At 26.6% G+C, this 18,259-nt stretch overlaps 1 protein-coding gene across 1 annotated transcript; it reads left to right on the top strand.

The window, feature by feature from the left end:
* The first annotated feature begins 1,560 nt into the window (after positions 1–1,560).
* Positions 1,561–16,683, top strand: LOC132917468 (dopamine beta-hydroxylase). The gene is made up of 9 exons (XM_060978217.1): positions 1,561–2,071; positions 5,778–5,930; positions 6,226–6,489; positions 6,957–7,154; positions 7,300–7,384; positions 7,473–7,639; positions 8,985–9,167; positions 11,980–12,167; positions 14,464–16,683. The coding sequence occupies exons 1-9, from the start codon at positions 1,724–1,726 to the stop codon at positions 14,705–14,707; spliced, it is 1,830 nt and encodes a 609-aa protein (XP_060834200.1). The 5' UTR covers positions 1,561–1,723; the 3' UTR covers positions 14,708–16,683.
* Positions 16,684–18,259: the final 1,576 nt, after the last annotated feature.

Raw genomic sequence — 18,259 nt, 5'->3', positions numbered from 1 at the left:
TGTGTTTAGTGATAATAGTGATATTGAAAAGTATAATAATATCATATAATATCAATATTACTAGTTATATTACTCATCTATATGAATAATGTATGAATTTTTCAGTTTCTTGTTGTTTATTATATACATTTCTGTAGAAAATTCAATAAGAGTATATCGTCCAAAACTGAAAGTTAAGAAATTATTCAATGCATCATTATTAATAATATACTATACTATAGTATCAATATTCACGATGACAGAGTTTTATAATTTATAATAATATTTATAAAAAACAATCATATGTATATACATCGAGTTTGGTATTTAGCTGCAGTGTTTGTAGAATACCACAATAAGTTTATCTTTTAAATAACAGAATATAATTAATTATTTAAGTTTATGAACAGTTTATGTGTTTGAAATTAGTTAAACTAAATACAGTTGCAAAATACAATATGTGATGATAATACAAAAATGTATTGTGTATAGTTGATGAAAACTTTACTTTTGAAATTTATTGAATAATAATATTATGTTAACGATAGTTTGCCGTTTGATCCTTATATATATAGATTATGACTATAATTATATAATTTCTAAGATGATTGATAAATCGAAAATGTTTAAAGAATTAACTTTAAATATATATAGCCATATAGGTAATTGTAAGAGTGAATGTCAGCTGTAGGTTTGTTATGATCTATGTATAATTTATAATAGACTTTATCATTATGTTAGAAAATTGCAAAAAAAAAATAGTCTTAAAAGTTAAAACTATAAAAAGTATAGAAATAATTAAACAAATATTTTGACTTGCAAAAAAATTTTAAAGTGATCCCTGTAATCCTAAATTAAACGATAACTTATTAATAAAATTGCATATTTTTAAATTAATAATAAGGAAGTTAGAACTAATAAATTAGTAATGATAATCTATAAAACGCTATTGAGTCTCGTAGATCCTGTGGGGTATAAATTGTTTGTAATTGACATGCTGGGAAAGAAATTGGCTGAGAATTCAAGTAGTGTAAAAAATTACGAGTTAAATTTATGTAAAAATATTTCTTCTAATAGATTATTTTCATATATTATAAAAATAATAAATAACACGGTTTCGATAAAACAACAATTACATTTTTAAAACATATTATTGAACTTATAATTTTATTAATAATTAATTTATAGTTTAACAGCTAGTTTATATTGATAATTTTTATTTTCAGCAAAGTATATCTTTATAATTATATTCATAATTCTCCATTTGTAAATAAAATATAATTTTTAATACATATTCATTGATTTATATATAATACTTTACTAATTATTTATATATTTTCTAAGCAATTCCCGTGTTGCCTATATTAAAATGCATATACATCACACAGGTAGTTAATGCTATTCCATCGAGTATTTCTCTTGTAATAATGGCGATGTTATCTCATAAAGGTACACAGTGCACCCTACTATTTTTATTAACGTCGAGGTGGTGTACCGCCGCCGGTCAAGACGTGACGCGTTTCACTCAGAGACGACGCCGCTGCCGCCTAAAATCCCACACTCTCTTGGTCCAGCCGGCAGAGCGTCGCCGTTGACGAGTCGAACTTCGCGTGACAGAGCGTCACGTCGTCGTCTGCGGGTCGCGAGCGTGCCGCTTATCGTTTATCGCGCATCAGTCGCACCGTCGACACGGCACAGAGTCGTATATGTACGCATAGTATATATTTGCTTAATCAAACAAATCATGTCCATCATGAAACAGCGGTCCTCTTCACAGCGACCACGGCGGTGGTGCCATCGGTGGACGACCGTCGCAGCGGTCATCGTCGTCTTTCTGTCGGCCACAGGTTGTGACCCTGCCGGGGCCGAGGGACGTCGCGTGTACACCGCACCGTTGGACGATACGGGCCGGACGGCCGTCTACTGGACGGTCGACTATGGATCGCGGACCGTAAAGTTCGAAGCGCACTTCGCGGCCAGCGATGGCAGCCCGTTCGATTGGTTCGCGGTTGGCTTCTCGGGCCGGGGCAACCACTCTGGAGCCGATTTCTGTATCATGTGGGTCGACTGGAAAGGCGTCACTGGCATGTTGGTAAGTGTTCGGATAGGAACAGTAGGAACACGTAGTATGATGAGCAATGATGGTGTATACTCCTACGAGTCCTACGGAAGTAGGCAATCATCTATTGGCTAATCCTACATTACGGTAGTGATGACTTTTTTGTCACATTAAATTATGATTATAGCTCCAATATAAGCGTTTATAAAATGAAAGAAATTTTGAAAATAAAATAATTATTGCTATTATATAAACATATTATTATTTAAAAATAATAATCTTATTATGTGATTATCATAAATAATATAATTACATAATCAAAAACAAATACAGCAAAATAAAACAAAAAGTACAGGTAATAATTTATAATAGTATAAATAATGATAAAGTTAGCAAAAATCAGTGATAAAGAATTGTATTTGTGACTATATATTTTTATATTTTTATAAATTGTGTAAAATACAATAGTTATTTGTAAAAAAAAATTATCAACATAAACTGAAAAAAGTTTGTAAATAGTACAATAAAAAAAAAATATTATAAAAATTATAATATGCCAAGAAAATACTAATACATACAGGTATAAATATGTATATATATATATATATATATATATGTATTTTGTAAAATTTATTTCGACGGTTTTCATTAGTTTAAGTACTGTATAGTATCAGTACATAAGGGTAACAATGTAAAAAAATATGTAGCATTGAAAGGGTGATTTAATCATAATATTTACTCAATGTTAGTTAAAATTGATCAAATATTTAATGTTTATAAAATCTCTTACAAATATGCATAAAATTAAACGTTATATTTTTTTTACTAAAGGCAGAGCTCGTAAAATTGTGCATAAATGTCATGTTTATAAAGTGTGAAATGCTGAACATTTTAATTTGTTTAGTTTATTAAACTACCTATTACAAGGAGTTAATAAATTGGACATTTTACTTCCCGTAAAAATATTCTCCTCTTTTCGGTAAAAAAAAAAAATATGTTAAAGTATATTAAGTGAAAGGCTAGAAAAGAGAGTTAAACTAAAGCTCTTCAAATTTTCATGAGTCAATTATTTTATATTTTATTATTATTAATTGCAAAATGAATTAATTTTATGGTATATTGACATTATATACACATTGTAGTTCTACAACTTTGTACTTTATTTTTATAATGCTAAAAAAATTATTATGTAGGTACCTTTTAATATTTAACTTCAGGATTAGAAGTTTTTTTTAAATAATACAAAACAAACTTTTTAAAACGTTGTCTTTTGTTTTAAACATATTTTAAATGTTTTTTTTTTATTATGTTCTAAGCAATTTATAAGAAAACATTTTTAACTTATATCAATGCTTTGTTTCAAGTTTAATATAAAGTAACATCATTCTAATATTATCTACAATTTGATTGTATATTATATTATGATTTACATATAAGATATATACTTCATAGAAAAATTATGGTACAATGTTATATACATATTTAAAATTTTTTTTTAGATAAAACCATTGGTTTAAAATTTATAACACGTCATGTTTAAAATACATTCCAACTCTGGTTATGGGTACAACGTACAAACATACCTTCATCACGGTAGTTTGGCTATCAACTACTTTGTAATGCTTATTTTTTTAGTTATATACGTTTATATATGTATAATATACCTAAGTAGCTAAGTAATTAAAATGAAAGTGACAAACTAAGAATTGATTTTTTAGAAATTCGTAAATGAATATAATAATGTATGAGAATTATTGACGAGCGCATTCACAATCTTTATCATACGTTGATTAACTTACAGAAAGTAAATAAAAACCAGGTGAGGTGAGCACTATAGCTTTTCACCATCAAATACTTATTATATAACAATGGGAGTAAATAAAAATAAAAATTAAACACGAATTGTAGTTTTAACATAATTTCGTAAAATTCAATAGACAGCTTATATTTATATTTATTTGTGTGAATACTTCTACCTATATAATATTATAGTATAAATATTTTTTTTTAAATTTATTTTTGCCTGTGATTGATTAGTTATTCTTGAAACTTCCCAAATATTTTAATTAAAAAAATGATTACAATGGTCAATGATATGGGCCAAAAATATTTTTTGAAAACGTCTTTCTTGCATCATCTAATTGTATTATATGAAACCACTGTATGTATGTTTGATGAAGATTTATGAACAAGCGTCTTGGGTTTCGAATGACTTTATTGGTGCTAAATTTAACATTAATTAATTTATATCGTATAAAATCGAATGTTGAACTGTAAAATTTAAATTATTTTGTTTTCTCATTGAAATCTTGCTGTTTGGATTTCACGGCGATATGTATAGATAATATCACTGCACATATGTCGTTAGAAGTTAATGGTGGTGTTTCGTGTATTTATTCTTATAGGTAGAGGTAGGATTTTTATTTTTTTAATGTTTAAATATTATGTTTTCATATCGTTTAAAATAGGTAATACATTCTATTAAAATACCAGATATATGATGTTTTATGTGCTTAAAAATGAAAAATATTCTTTTAATATCCAGTATATTATATAAAAAAAATATATAAAAATTATTCAGTTTAATTTTTTTTTTAATTTGTATACAATAAATATTAATCGATGCATAAATGTAGACAAATAATATGTAATATAATTATTAATTATTTTTTTTGGAAAAATATTTACAAAAATAAAGATTATGTTTTTTATTTTTAAATATTCTTCAAATTTTCTAACGTACTGGATATTATCTAACTCTTAAAATGATTTTTATGCAAAATAAATTTTTTCTATGAATTCTTGTTTCAGGACTCGTAAATTAATCTTACTTTCATTTAACGACATACTCTAAAAACAGTAAAAACAAATATTTAAAATCATGAAAATACAACTTCAACTTATAGGTACATTTTTTTATAATTTAGTTATTAATATATTTAAGTGATTGTGTATGGTAGATGTGTATTACTGTGATACTATCATACATAAATTGTATGCTATGATATTAAGAAGATTTAGAGTATTTAGACCCAAAAAAGGTTTAAAAAAAAACGGGATTATATTTTTAAGTTTATAATATATTTTTCTTCGAAAGAGACTTATCTATAAGAAAATAACTTCAAACGTATTTTTTAGTGTAATAAAACCTTATAGTAATTAAAAATATTTTCAGAATAAATATAGGATTATTCAAACTATGCAGAATATTATTCATACTACGTGGAATTTACAGATTAGAATGAAATAATTATATTTTTATAATATAGGACTATAAATTATATTTAAATTGCACCGTCCACATGTGCATGCGAAATGTGTGTATACAAGAAATTTTATTGTTCTGAAATTCCACTACGATCGTTAACAAATTATTTTTCTTTTGTAAATCATTTGTTGCAACGAATTGCTGATAATCTATAAATGGTGATATTGTTCTATCACGCGTATTTACAATTTAAAATATATTTTTATATTAATTGAATGAAATATTTTTTTTTACTTATAAGTGGCCTTTTTTATGTAACATTGTATATTTTTTTTTTTAAACAGCGCTATATTATAACCCGAACAATATTGGTAATTTAAAGTTTAAGTTCATTTTGTCATAAAATAAAATTAAAAGTATTTAAGAAGATCAATTCAATAATTAAAAAAAAATATTATAATTGTTTAATTTTAATATAAGTAATGTGTGGCTATAATTTAATAAAATACACAATTATAATTTCTTATAAAGGATACATGGACTGACAATACTGGAAGAATTTCTGTGGATGAGCGACAGGATTGTGAAGAGTTTGATGTGGCGCGATTTCACGGAGGTGGGACTGCTTTGACATTTACTCGAAGATTTGATACATGTGATGACGACCGCGATTATTTAATCCAAGCAAGTGATAATTACATACGCAATTAATTTTATATTAATATATCGAATACTATACTTTTAAAAAGTTTTTTTTTAATTTATAATGTCATATAAAATATTAAGTTTAAATCTGAAACTTAAATGTACTTACTTTAAACAGTTTAAACCAAGAAAATATTTTTTTGAAAAATTAAAAAATTAATTGAGGTTATAACCATGAGTTTACACAATTTAAATAAAATTGGACTATATTTATAATATAGAATAATATTATAATATAAAAATAAATAATATGAAAATTAATAATTATACATAGGATGGTACTACTCACATTGTGTGGATGGTGGGCGGTGGTCCATTATTTGCAGTAGAAGGACTGTTGGTGTCGCAGGCCAGAGAGAAGGGTATGCAAAGAGTTCAGTTGTTAAAACCGGAAACACCACAAGTCCGATTGCCGGATAAAGTGTCCAAAATAGATGTGTTGACATCCAAGGTAAATGTTCCTGAGGATGAGACGACGTATTGGTGTCACGTGATGAAAATTCCTCTGGATTTATCGTTCAAACATCATATCGTCAGAGTAAGCATCATTATGTTAACGTACTGTTAATAATAAATATATAATTAATATTAAATAATTCACTTTTCCAAAATTTTAAACACTATTCCAAACTTTAGCCGTTGATGTGTTTATAATACCATTTACAATAAGGGATGTGTACCTTTTATTTTCTCGGATCCAGTAATAAATTATTTTATTAATTACTTAAAATAATAAGTTTTCGAAATATTATAATATTAATTAAGGCTCTCTACCTAATTACTTTATTATTCATTATTAACATATATCATAAAATAAATAGGTAAAAACGACATATTAGGTATCTGATATTTGATCCAAAATGTTGTCTACCAACCTTTTTTAATTGTATAGGTAATATATACTAATATCTAAATGTTTTAGCTTTAAAATCGCACTATAGAAGCAGTAATTCGTAATAGACGATCTTCGGCGTTTACTTATTTTACATTTTTATTCGAAAACAGTTCGAGTCGGTTATTGAAGAAAGCAGTCGAGGTGTAGTGCATCACATGGAGGTGTTCCATTGCGAATCCAGTGCTGACAATCGGATACCACTGTACAGCGGTCCTTGTTTTTCGGAAAAACGGCCGTATAAGACGCAAGTGTGCAAAAAAGTGATGGCTGCCTGGGCTATGGGTGCAGCTCCTTTCGTGTATCCCGAGGTAATGAACCAACAAATTTACTTATTCATTTTTAGAAGTACTCACGCTCAAATCCGTTCCCGTGAGACTATTTTATATTTTCGAATATCGATGTCGACAGTAAGTTATTATAATATGCTCTGTATTATGTATTTTACCATGACAGGAGGCCGGACTACCCATCGGAGGTCCTGATTTCAATAGCTATATCATGTTGGAAGTACACTACAATAATCCCGGGCTAAGAAAAGGCAACGTTTCTCGTCAAGATTTTGTTTAATTTTTTCCACCGCTCCGAAAGTACCGGTTTTATTGTAAATTATTGCTGTGATGTTGCAGGTATGGTAGACAGTTCTGGCATACGGTTGTACGTAACGCCGGATGTGAGAAAATACGACGCAGGAGTGATCGAACTGGGCTTAGAGTATACAGACAAAATGGCGATACCGCCTAAACTAGAGGATTTCACGTTGAGTGGCTATTGTATTGCTGAATGCACGGCTGTGGTAATAATAATATATTACCTCTACTATGCAGTTATGTTGCCATTTCGCTTGTTTTAAAGCATTTTAATCTTAATGTAACATCAAATTATTATATCAATATATTGTGTAGTGGGTATATTTAACATTTTACATGATAAAAATGGCAGGGGGGTGGCATAATTTCCACCATTTTTTTCACTTATAATTTGGGATAACTTGTATAATATATTATACGTGACGAAAATATGAGAGTAATGATGGTTATTATTTCACATACATGTGTTGGTTATAGATCAATTAAATATTATAATGTTAACTAGTTAAAAATTTAAGTGAGTGTTGTATTATCAATCGTACAACATAATGAGTTTTAATAAAATTGTTTTTAAATGTATAAATAATGAGAGGTTATCAGAACTTTCTAATGAGATACAAGTAGATGGATATTATTTTTGAATGAATATTTTAAATTAGTTTTTATTTATCTAGCGCAATCTAGTTGTTAAATGTTGCCGTATAAAGGTGGCTTATAATTATTATATCTGAGAAATTCCGCTTACCAGTGTAGGTATAACAATTATTAAAAAACGATATTTAATTTTCAAACAAACAAGTCTACATATTATAGTAAATGATTATATGATATAAAATTACTTTGTTATGTTTTGTCAAAAAATTTTAGGTGGCTATAATCATTAATACTCGAATATTATATATTTTTATATTATTCTTATGATTCATTTTTTTTGTAGTTATAAAATATTCATGATTAAAAATATGATTTTTTGCTTTAAATTAAAAAAAAAAAAAAATTAAAGGTTTTTATTAATAACAACTATTTTATTAATTTAAGTAAAAAAAATAATAGGTAATAAATGATAAATAATTTAGGTTATATTGGTCTTAACTTGTTTGAAAAATAACGTAAATTATAAACTGTTATAGTTGTGTAATAAAATAAAAATAACAACATTGATACAAACAAAGTAATATTTTTTAGATATAAATAAATTATTTTTCATTTTTGTAACTTTAAAATGGAATACATAATGAAAGTAATAAAAAATTACTTTTTCTCTATAGAATCCATAGAATTTTATAGTTTTATAGTTAGAGATAAAACCACTAGATGTCGTTCGTAAATATATTAGTAGGTTTTAACAGATAGAATTATGAATCATTTGATGAAATTGAACATTCTTAATCTCAATACTAGGTATAATAGTCAAGAAAGTTCGATGCTTTGTAATAATATTATTTCTTTTACTTGAAAATTTTTGACACGTTACAATTAAATAAAGCTACTCAGTATTTATTTCCAACGATAAAAAAAATTGTTTAGCACTAAATCTTTTTAAACTTTTAGAGTATCCCTTCGGCTGGGATTGAGATCTTTGGTTCACAATTGCACACTCATCTTACTGGCACCAAGATTTATACAAAACATGTACGGGACGGACAAGAATTGCCGGAACTTAACAGGGACAATCATTACAGTACGCATTTCCAGGAAATTCGTTTACTTCATAAACCGGTGCGAGTGCTTCCTGTAAGTCATGATTTTCATATTAAATACGATATCATAAGCGTGCGTACAGGGAAGGCAAATATCTTTCCTGAAAGGTTATCTGCACTCTCTCCTGGGATTTTCCATCAAAGTATTTAATATTTAAAAAAAATGTTTAACATTATGCATTATGTGAACAAAATACTAAAACAATATCATATAATTATGTATAATTTTATATTTTCTAATAATAATTAATAAAACAGCCTTATAAAATTGTTATACAAAAAACTATATTATATCCTACACATAGGTAATGGGCATGTATAATAATGTCAGATAAAAAAATGCACATAATACAATATGTACCTAAGTATAGGCGTACTTGTATTTATTTTCAATACCTAATCATTATTGGCAGCGGTCGTTCGTAGGTAGCAATACTAATATAATATTATCTAACTATATAGTTGTACAGGTACCTATACTATTATATTGCATATTTGTTACTATTGTCTATCTTTAAATTGTCTTACAGGTTAGTTACTCTATAAATTAATAATAATTAATAAATACGATATAATAATAATGATAATAATGTATATCGTTACTGCGATGTAGCTGCTGCGGACGTCTATCGTCGACGTCGCGAGAAGAAAACACAATGGCGGACTCTCATCTTATAGATAGGAATTTCGGCGGCGGCCGGGGTAAATGTGCAGTGCCTATAATACCGACCAAGGCGCTGGAAAATATTATAACAGTGTGATAAATAATAATAATAATAAAGTACAAATATAGGATAAAGCGCCCAGCGCAAACACCCTCGGGTTTCGCCGGTGTGCGATCCAATCAACCAACGACAGAATGGCGTAATATATAATTATTAATTATATTATGTTATACACATAGATGAGTACATACTGCATAGTCTATTCGAAGAATTTTTTCCGTTTTAATTAATTATTAACAATGTCTCAGCGATCAATAAACCGAAATCAATCGGTCGTCGGCGGGTTATCCTCATCGCTCATATATACATTACTACATATAGTAATATAAATATTTTATAGTATATTATATTTAGGCATAGTATAATAGACACAGAGGGATTTTCAGCATTATAGAATTATTTGGATAGCATAATTGATATAATATAAGATGGGTACATATTGGTTGATTCACCAAATATATACGATAAAAATTTAATTTTTTTTCAAAAGAGAAATAACATTTTTACTGAAGATTGTTAAGCAAATTATTTTTTTATAAAATGTTATTTATTTATATATTGTATTTAATTTAAAATCCAAACGAGTACTTTTTGAGCTATTAAAATGCACCTACATACTATAAGGTCTAATATTTAAAAATAGTATTACAAAAATTAATATACGAGTATAGTCCTCATGGCTTCATATTCACCAAACCTAACCTCGTATTATCATGGATCTACTATTATCTTTATTATTACACAAATATGTTAAATATCCAACTTAAAAATTACTCATCGTTCGGATTTTGAATAAAACCATCAATATTTATAAAAAATATACCTGCTTAACAATTTACAATTTACAAAAAAACAAGGTGATTATTATTTATTATTAACTAGTATCAAGTTAGTATAATCACAGGTCACTCAATGGTACCTATACACATCTAAATATTTTAAAATAAACGATTTCCAATACTTGAATATCCCAAAAATTATAACTTAAATAAACTTATTTTTAATGGAAAAAAATGGTGAATTACTCTATACAATGTATACTAACATTAGACAGCGGTGTGTTTGAAATTTAACTAAAGGAAGAAGGATTACAATTGTTTAATATACAATATTATGATATATATATATATATATATAATCATAAATATTAACTTCTTGAATTTTTCTAACAATTATTTATTACCATTTGTAATGGTATAAGTTTGTATAGTTGCATTATAATTTCCGGTATGAATTAGTAAAATTATTTTATACATACATATAACAATATTGTATTTACTAGATATTATATTAAACTGACGTGGTTATATAATATAATACCACCGCTAATGGAAATGTTTTACAAAACAAAGTTATAATGATTACACATTTAACGAGCTATGAGAATTAGGACGATAAATAAAAAAAAACAATAATCCTTATGGTGTTTGAAACACGAAATGTCATCAAATACCTAATTGAGTTCATGCAGGTATATTATTAAATGTAAAGTGTAACGATGGTTGGCTTATTAATGAGCTTTATAAAAAATTGTAGTTAAAAATGAATACCTATAATAAAGCCATGAAGGCACAATATATCAATAAGTTGAAAACTAAAAGTCAATAAAATGATTTCGTGTAATAAAATAATAATTAATAATACCTATATTTATTTTTTATTTATTGGTAATTTGTGATGCGTGTACAATAGTTGATTACTGTTGTAAATATTAATGAAATATATTTAATAGGGTTCTATATAGGTTATATTAGTAATAATTCAAAGACTATTTTTTGTTGGTTATTTAGTTTCTATTTAAAAACAATTAATCTACACTTTACAATTTCAATAATCAACAATTTATATTTAAAGACCAAATAATGACTTTAAACTATGATAAAATAAATATATAAAATATTATTATTACTATTTAAATAATGTATGTTATTAGTTATTACTAATTTATTGATTATTATTAAGTTAATCATTAAATGGAAAAGATAGAAGTATTAAACTTAGTGTATTAAAATTAATGTTGGTAAGAAAACAGATTTATGAATGAAATAAATATTTTTTATCATTAGTGTACTTAAAAAGTATAAATATTGATCTAAATACAATAATGAATATAATTTATAGGGGGATGCATTAATAACTACGTGCCATTATAACACCGAAAACAGGCAAAATATTACACTCGGTGGTTTTAGCATAACCGACGAAATGTGCGTCAACTACGTGTATTACTATCCAAAGATAGAGTTAGAAGTGTGCAAAAGTTCAATAAGTGATCAGAACCTCAAGAGCTATTTCAAATTTCTGAACGAGTAAGTATTCAGTTTCAGTATACTATTCTCAATAATAATAAACTATTGAATTTATACGTTCTAAATTTTAATACATGCGGTTATTTTTTCGATAAAATACATTTTTAGTTATGTAGTATAATTATATTAATGCAGGTAATATAATATTATATGATGTTTAATAAGTTTTGAAACGATTATTAAACTGATTGGGACTGATAAACGTTAATATGATATAATTGAAAAGGTTATTAAATATTTTAAATTATAAATGTACAGCAGAGTTATTTACTATTGTTCTATGTAGGTATTAAATATGGATACAGTAATAATTAAGAGTTTCCAAACTCATTGAACACTTGATATAATGTGCATAGGATTATTACATATTTGTACTGTGATTGGTCGCTTTAATATGAACGTCTTCGTTACATGTAATACATATCTGTTTTGTCTTACATTTTAATATTTCATTATGTACCTAATAATAATCTATAAATACAAATAAAATGTTAATGTATTATTAATGACAGTTTCGTGTCAAGAACCATGGGCATTTATGAAAATTATACTTGGAATAACAATATGTACGACTATGAAAATAATATGGACATTTTACGAGTAGTAGGTCGATTTTCTTACATTCAAACTGTAGATATTAATTTCACTTGGTATAAGTTGTTCAATAATTGGAAAGTCAATGATCGTATTTCAAGACATTTTCTCTGTAATCGAGTGTGGTTTTATCGTGTGAATCAATAATAATAAAAAAATACACGTACTTATATTATAGTATAAGTAGGCAATAATGATATATATTCTAGAATTCAGCTGTTTTATTAAATGAAAAAACACTGATAAAAACATAATTTTTTTGCTAGACATGAACTATTAGTATCTAATACACTCGATCTAACGATTTTCAATATGTACGTAGGTATACAATACAGAGTGTTAGGTAGATTTCTAACTTTCTATGTGGATTTGAATTTTTTATTTATCATGAAAGTTTGGTGTATTATATTATAATTATTTTAGATATACTGTTATAATTAAATATAAATTGTAAATATCTATAGAATACTTTATTGTTAAACGATGATCTATCAAGCACTACTATATTATTATGACATGTATATTGTACATTAGTATGGTTATAATATAATATAAATAAAATTTAATTATTATATAATAATGTACCTAACATAGTATAATATATTGCTGTTAATGCATCAGTATCTATAATATATGATATACAGTACATATGCACCAGTTTGTTTCAAGAAGTTATTATTTTTAAGTTTTTTATTTGATTTTTATTGATTTGACCCATGTAATAGTTGTTATTCAACGATGATTATAATTATGAACAAAACTTCTCACTGCAGTTTTAAATATATACGGCCGTCTCTGCTTATTGGAATTTATAGTTAATTATTTAATTGATTCATTCATCGACTGGATTTAAACAGGTTAGAATATTTAAGAGTATATCATACAATAGTTAATCCATTTCATTTATTAATTTTTTTATTGTATACAATCAGTATACAAACCTCATAACTGTTTTCATTCTTGGCACTTTCGTTTTATTAATTTATTTGGTAAATGATTCAAATGGGTTGGTCCCAAAGCTAGTCTAAATGTGGTGGTTACAACTGTATAGTACAATTTTTTTTATATTTTTATTATTCAATAACGTGTTAAAATCCCATTTCGATTGATTCCAAATAATATCATAAAATTTATATGATGCATGCAAATAAACACTGAGAAAATTAATATTTACTATAGTTATTTTGACAAAAAAAATGTATAAATAATGAGTAAAAATAAATATTAAGTTTTACCTATAAAGATGCGCTATCTAGGGTTGTTGATAATATTAAAGAGTAAACTGACGTTCGGTTAGTCGAAGTTGTACTTCTAAATTTATAACTTCTAAGTTAAAATTAAATATTATTGTATTTTTGTGCCGTTGAAGAATTGAATGCAATTATTATAATAACGGTTGAAAACAAACTGAAATATTTTAATTTATTCCCATTTTCTCCCAATTATAATTTATTTATAGTTTTAAATAATGTAATATAATAATAATACTCATTACACAACAGTTTATACTTTAGCCTTTATAGTCATGTACCTATCATGCATTTAATAATTATTAACAATTACTAGATTGTATATTATTTATAATTTACATTTGTCCTTTGTTGCACCCACTTAATTTTATAAGATGATAAATAGTAAAATAATAATGAGATTAGATGTTAGCATATTATACAACACAACAATATTCGTTACATGTTCGCAGGTGGGAGCGACAGCGGACGTCGCCCGAACAGGCGGTGAGTGTCAACTACAACGAGCCCGAGTGGACACCGATGCGGAGTCGGGTGTTGCACCAAGTATACGAACAGAGTACGCTGTCCATGCAATGCAATAGAAGCACAGGCGAACGGTTCCCAGGTGACTGGGAGAACAGGCCGTCTACTAAAGTGCTGTACACGCTGCCGCCGCCAGCCAGGAGCTGCAGTAGAGTGCCGCCATCCTCATAATTTCGGTGTCTTATACTCCTGTATTATTACATAAGTAGATACTTGAAAAACCCCTTTCTAGGGGCAGCACCCTCCTCGTTGACGACCTCGAACGATTGGTGTGCCCATTCAACGCAATCCATTTAGTGGCTACTAATTGAATAATTTTTATCGTTCATAGCATTTAATAGTATATACAAAGAACAGTATTCTGCTTCCAATTAGGTATATAATAATTAAAAATGCGTAGATATGTTGTCGTTATAAATATTCAAATACTTAAAAAAATATTGAAATGTTAGGTTTTTTTGTTAGGATTCAGTGTCATAAATAAAAACGAAGTCTAAACAATAATATTAAATAATACAATTTTTAATTCCGAAATCATGAAAATCGACAAAGAAAATTACAGTGTCTCTGGTTATTATAAATCAATCATCATCTCAAATAATATTATATACCTGCATACGTTTCATAACTTGATGTTTATTAATTATAATATTATGTTGTTACCATTAACTATATTTTAACACCTGTGACGTCTTATATAATAAAGACTATATATTATTATTATTACACTATATAAGATATAAGGTAGTACCTACATCATCATCTTCATCACCCTTTTGCGCTTACAATGGACTTTTTCAAGAATACGAAATATATTTTATGGATGTGTGCCCTACGTGTAATACCTATTATATACCTATATCTACTTATTTCACCTATTTCTTAATCACCATAACATTGTATAACTGTTTAATAAATGAAGAAAACATCATAAAATATTTTGATACCATGCATAGAAATTACAACAAATTTATTTTTCAAACTATCATGATTCGTAACACTATTTCGTTTTTCGTCAGTTCAAAATTTCTTGAAAATTTTTCTTTACCCCTTTCGATTTTTAGTGTTACCGATAATTGTAGTGTGTAATTTAATATAAATTAAGTTTTAAAAATTTTGATTCTGATGCAAAGCTTTAAAGACTACAATGCAGTGTTAATATTATGTCTTAGGCTGAGATTTAGATAATGAGCAATGAATTCATTTTTTCGTCCTTTAAATTTAATAAAAACTGTGTGAATATATTATTTCAAGTAAGTAACATATTATTAAACACATAGTTTATATATATATATATATATATATATATATAAAATATATTCAATAGATTTCCATACTTTTCTTTAAATGTTATGATTAAATGCGCAAATAAACGTATTTAATAAAATACAATTTTTAATCAATATTATAAACAATACCTACAATCGGGAGTAGTGAATAAGGGCATTTTGGTTGCTAACCACGATAATTAAATTGTTCTGAACTACATATAGCCCAGAGTTATAATATATAAAAATATTAATCGTTAATTATTAAACAAATAATATTTGAATAATATTACTTAGATCTAAATATTTATTTTATTTAATCTATAAGATTGATGGAACATTATAAAAGTCCATAAATATTAAATTATTTAAAAATTTGATTTAATATTTTATAGTCTGAAAACATTTTAAAAATATTCTTGAAATGATAAATAAATAAATTGAAACTTCTAAAAGCTTATTTATTTTAAATATGAACGTAAATTTTGCCAAACATAAAATTGCCTAATATTGAATAAAAAATGCATTTTCCGTCGAATTTAAAAGCCCATATAATATATAGTTATGAAACTATTGATCTTTTTAGCAATATATTATCGGAAAAGAAATTATCAAGCTTGTATCGTTCAATTGCAAAATATAATAAAAGTATTAAAATACCTATTGTTTTTACCACGCTAGTGGCTATATTAATAAAAAAAAAAAACTATGTAGCTTATAATATTGATATGCACCTTTGTACGCTTATCTATATCATAATAATATTTAATGTGAATAATCATAATACGTGTATACAATTATTTTATTCACAAATATTTTATAAACGGAAACTGAATATTTGATTGATGATTTTAATAAATAATAACATAGCGTATGTTATTTGTTATTACAAATTTTTTTCCTGTGTTTAAAATGTATTATGACATAATATAATGTGTGAAGTGCAATGTATAAAAAGAAATACAATTTTTTATGGAATTAAATTTTGTTGTAAGACATAACGTCTTAAGGAATAATTTTGAGTACGTACGTAACCGTGAAAATAAAGTATTTATAATTCTGCTTTGATAATAATTCTTCCTCCTTAAGTGATGGTTTTGTTTATTGTTTTGTAAGTTTTTAAGGCATTAAATCATATATGTGTAGTCATGAAATGTTGTTAAAAATAAATTAATAAGATATTAAACATAAATTTAATTTAATAAAGGCTTTGAAAAAAGTCAACACTGTATAATATTTAATAATTATTATTAATAAGTCTTAATTATTCATCTGGTTTATTTGCCTTAGACAAGTCATTTCAAAATATGATTTATGTTAATTACTGTTGGCAATAATAACGTGTAATTACTTTTTTTTCAAATGACATTATTTTTTAAGTAAAAAGCCATGTTTACGACGCACTCTGAAATACTATACAGTTTGGGAGAGGATAAAACAGAAAAATTGACCAAGAGCACGCTTCAAAGATGTCGTATATAGTGTATTAGGTGTGATTTAATCTTTTTACAAAGCTCAAATCTATCCACAAAAAGTTTAGAGCCAAAAAAAGAGGGAGAGGAAAGAATATAGCACGAAATGTCGCTAAAAATCCCTGGTGACCGACCTCGTCAGGATTTAGCGTGACATTCGGCGTTGTTTAACTTTCACAGCATGCCAAACTTCGGTCAATTCTACAAAGTTTGTATCGAGTCGTTTCAGTGTCCTTAAAATTTGAACTACAATAAATAAGTAGGTACCTACACAAGAGAATACAAATAAATTCACTGCGTATGTATTATTCAATAGTATATAATTTTGTGTAAGATAAATACAATCTACAAACAGAATGTAATAGGTGGAAATTTAATGGAGTAGTGGGGTGGGATTTTTTAAGGATCAAGTCCCTCGCTCACCACCCCTATTTACACTTTTATATGAAACACTCGACGTTTGAATTTCCAAACTTCAAATTTTTTTCTCCTAGTTTGACGATTAAAGTGGAGTTTTTCTCAATAATTATCGCGAGATAACTATATGTACAACACAGCTAATAATAATATGTAAAAATCGTTGCTACTGTATATAGTTACTCGTTACTGTTATTTTGTGTATTTATAATTGTTTATATAATGAGTTATCGTCAACTGACAAGTATATAATATGATAGTTATACAATACGCACTATTACAGTTACATAGTATATTTAAATCAAAATTTAATTAATTAAATTGCACTACCTACCTAAAAATTAACAGATACCATCGGAGCTATGTTTTTCAAAATCGAAGTGGCCAAAAATTTAATAAATAAATATTATTATTTATCATCAATGCTAATACATATCAATTAGCTGCGACGGGGGTGGTATCTCGCGCAGTATATAATATATCGCACGAGATCACACCCCTGTCAGAAATACATGTGGGTAGCTTGAATGGGATAAAGTTGCGCGGTCAAATGACTAAAACGTGTT

Source organism: Rhopalosiphum padi, chromosome 1 (genome assembly GCF_020882245.1).
Source record: "Rhopalosiphum padi isolate XX-2018 chromosome 1, ASM2088224v1, whole genome shotgun sequence".
NCBI lineage: Eukaryota > Metazoa > Arthropoda > Insecta > Hemiptera > Aphididae > Rhopalosiphum > Rhopalosiphum padi.
The sequence above is the reverse complement of the archived record's forward strand: the minus strand, read 5'-3'. Positions and strand labels throughout refer to the sequence as shown.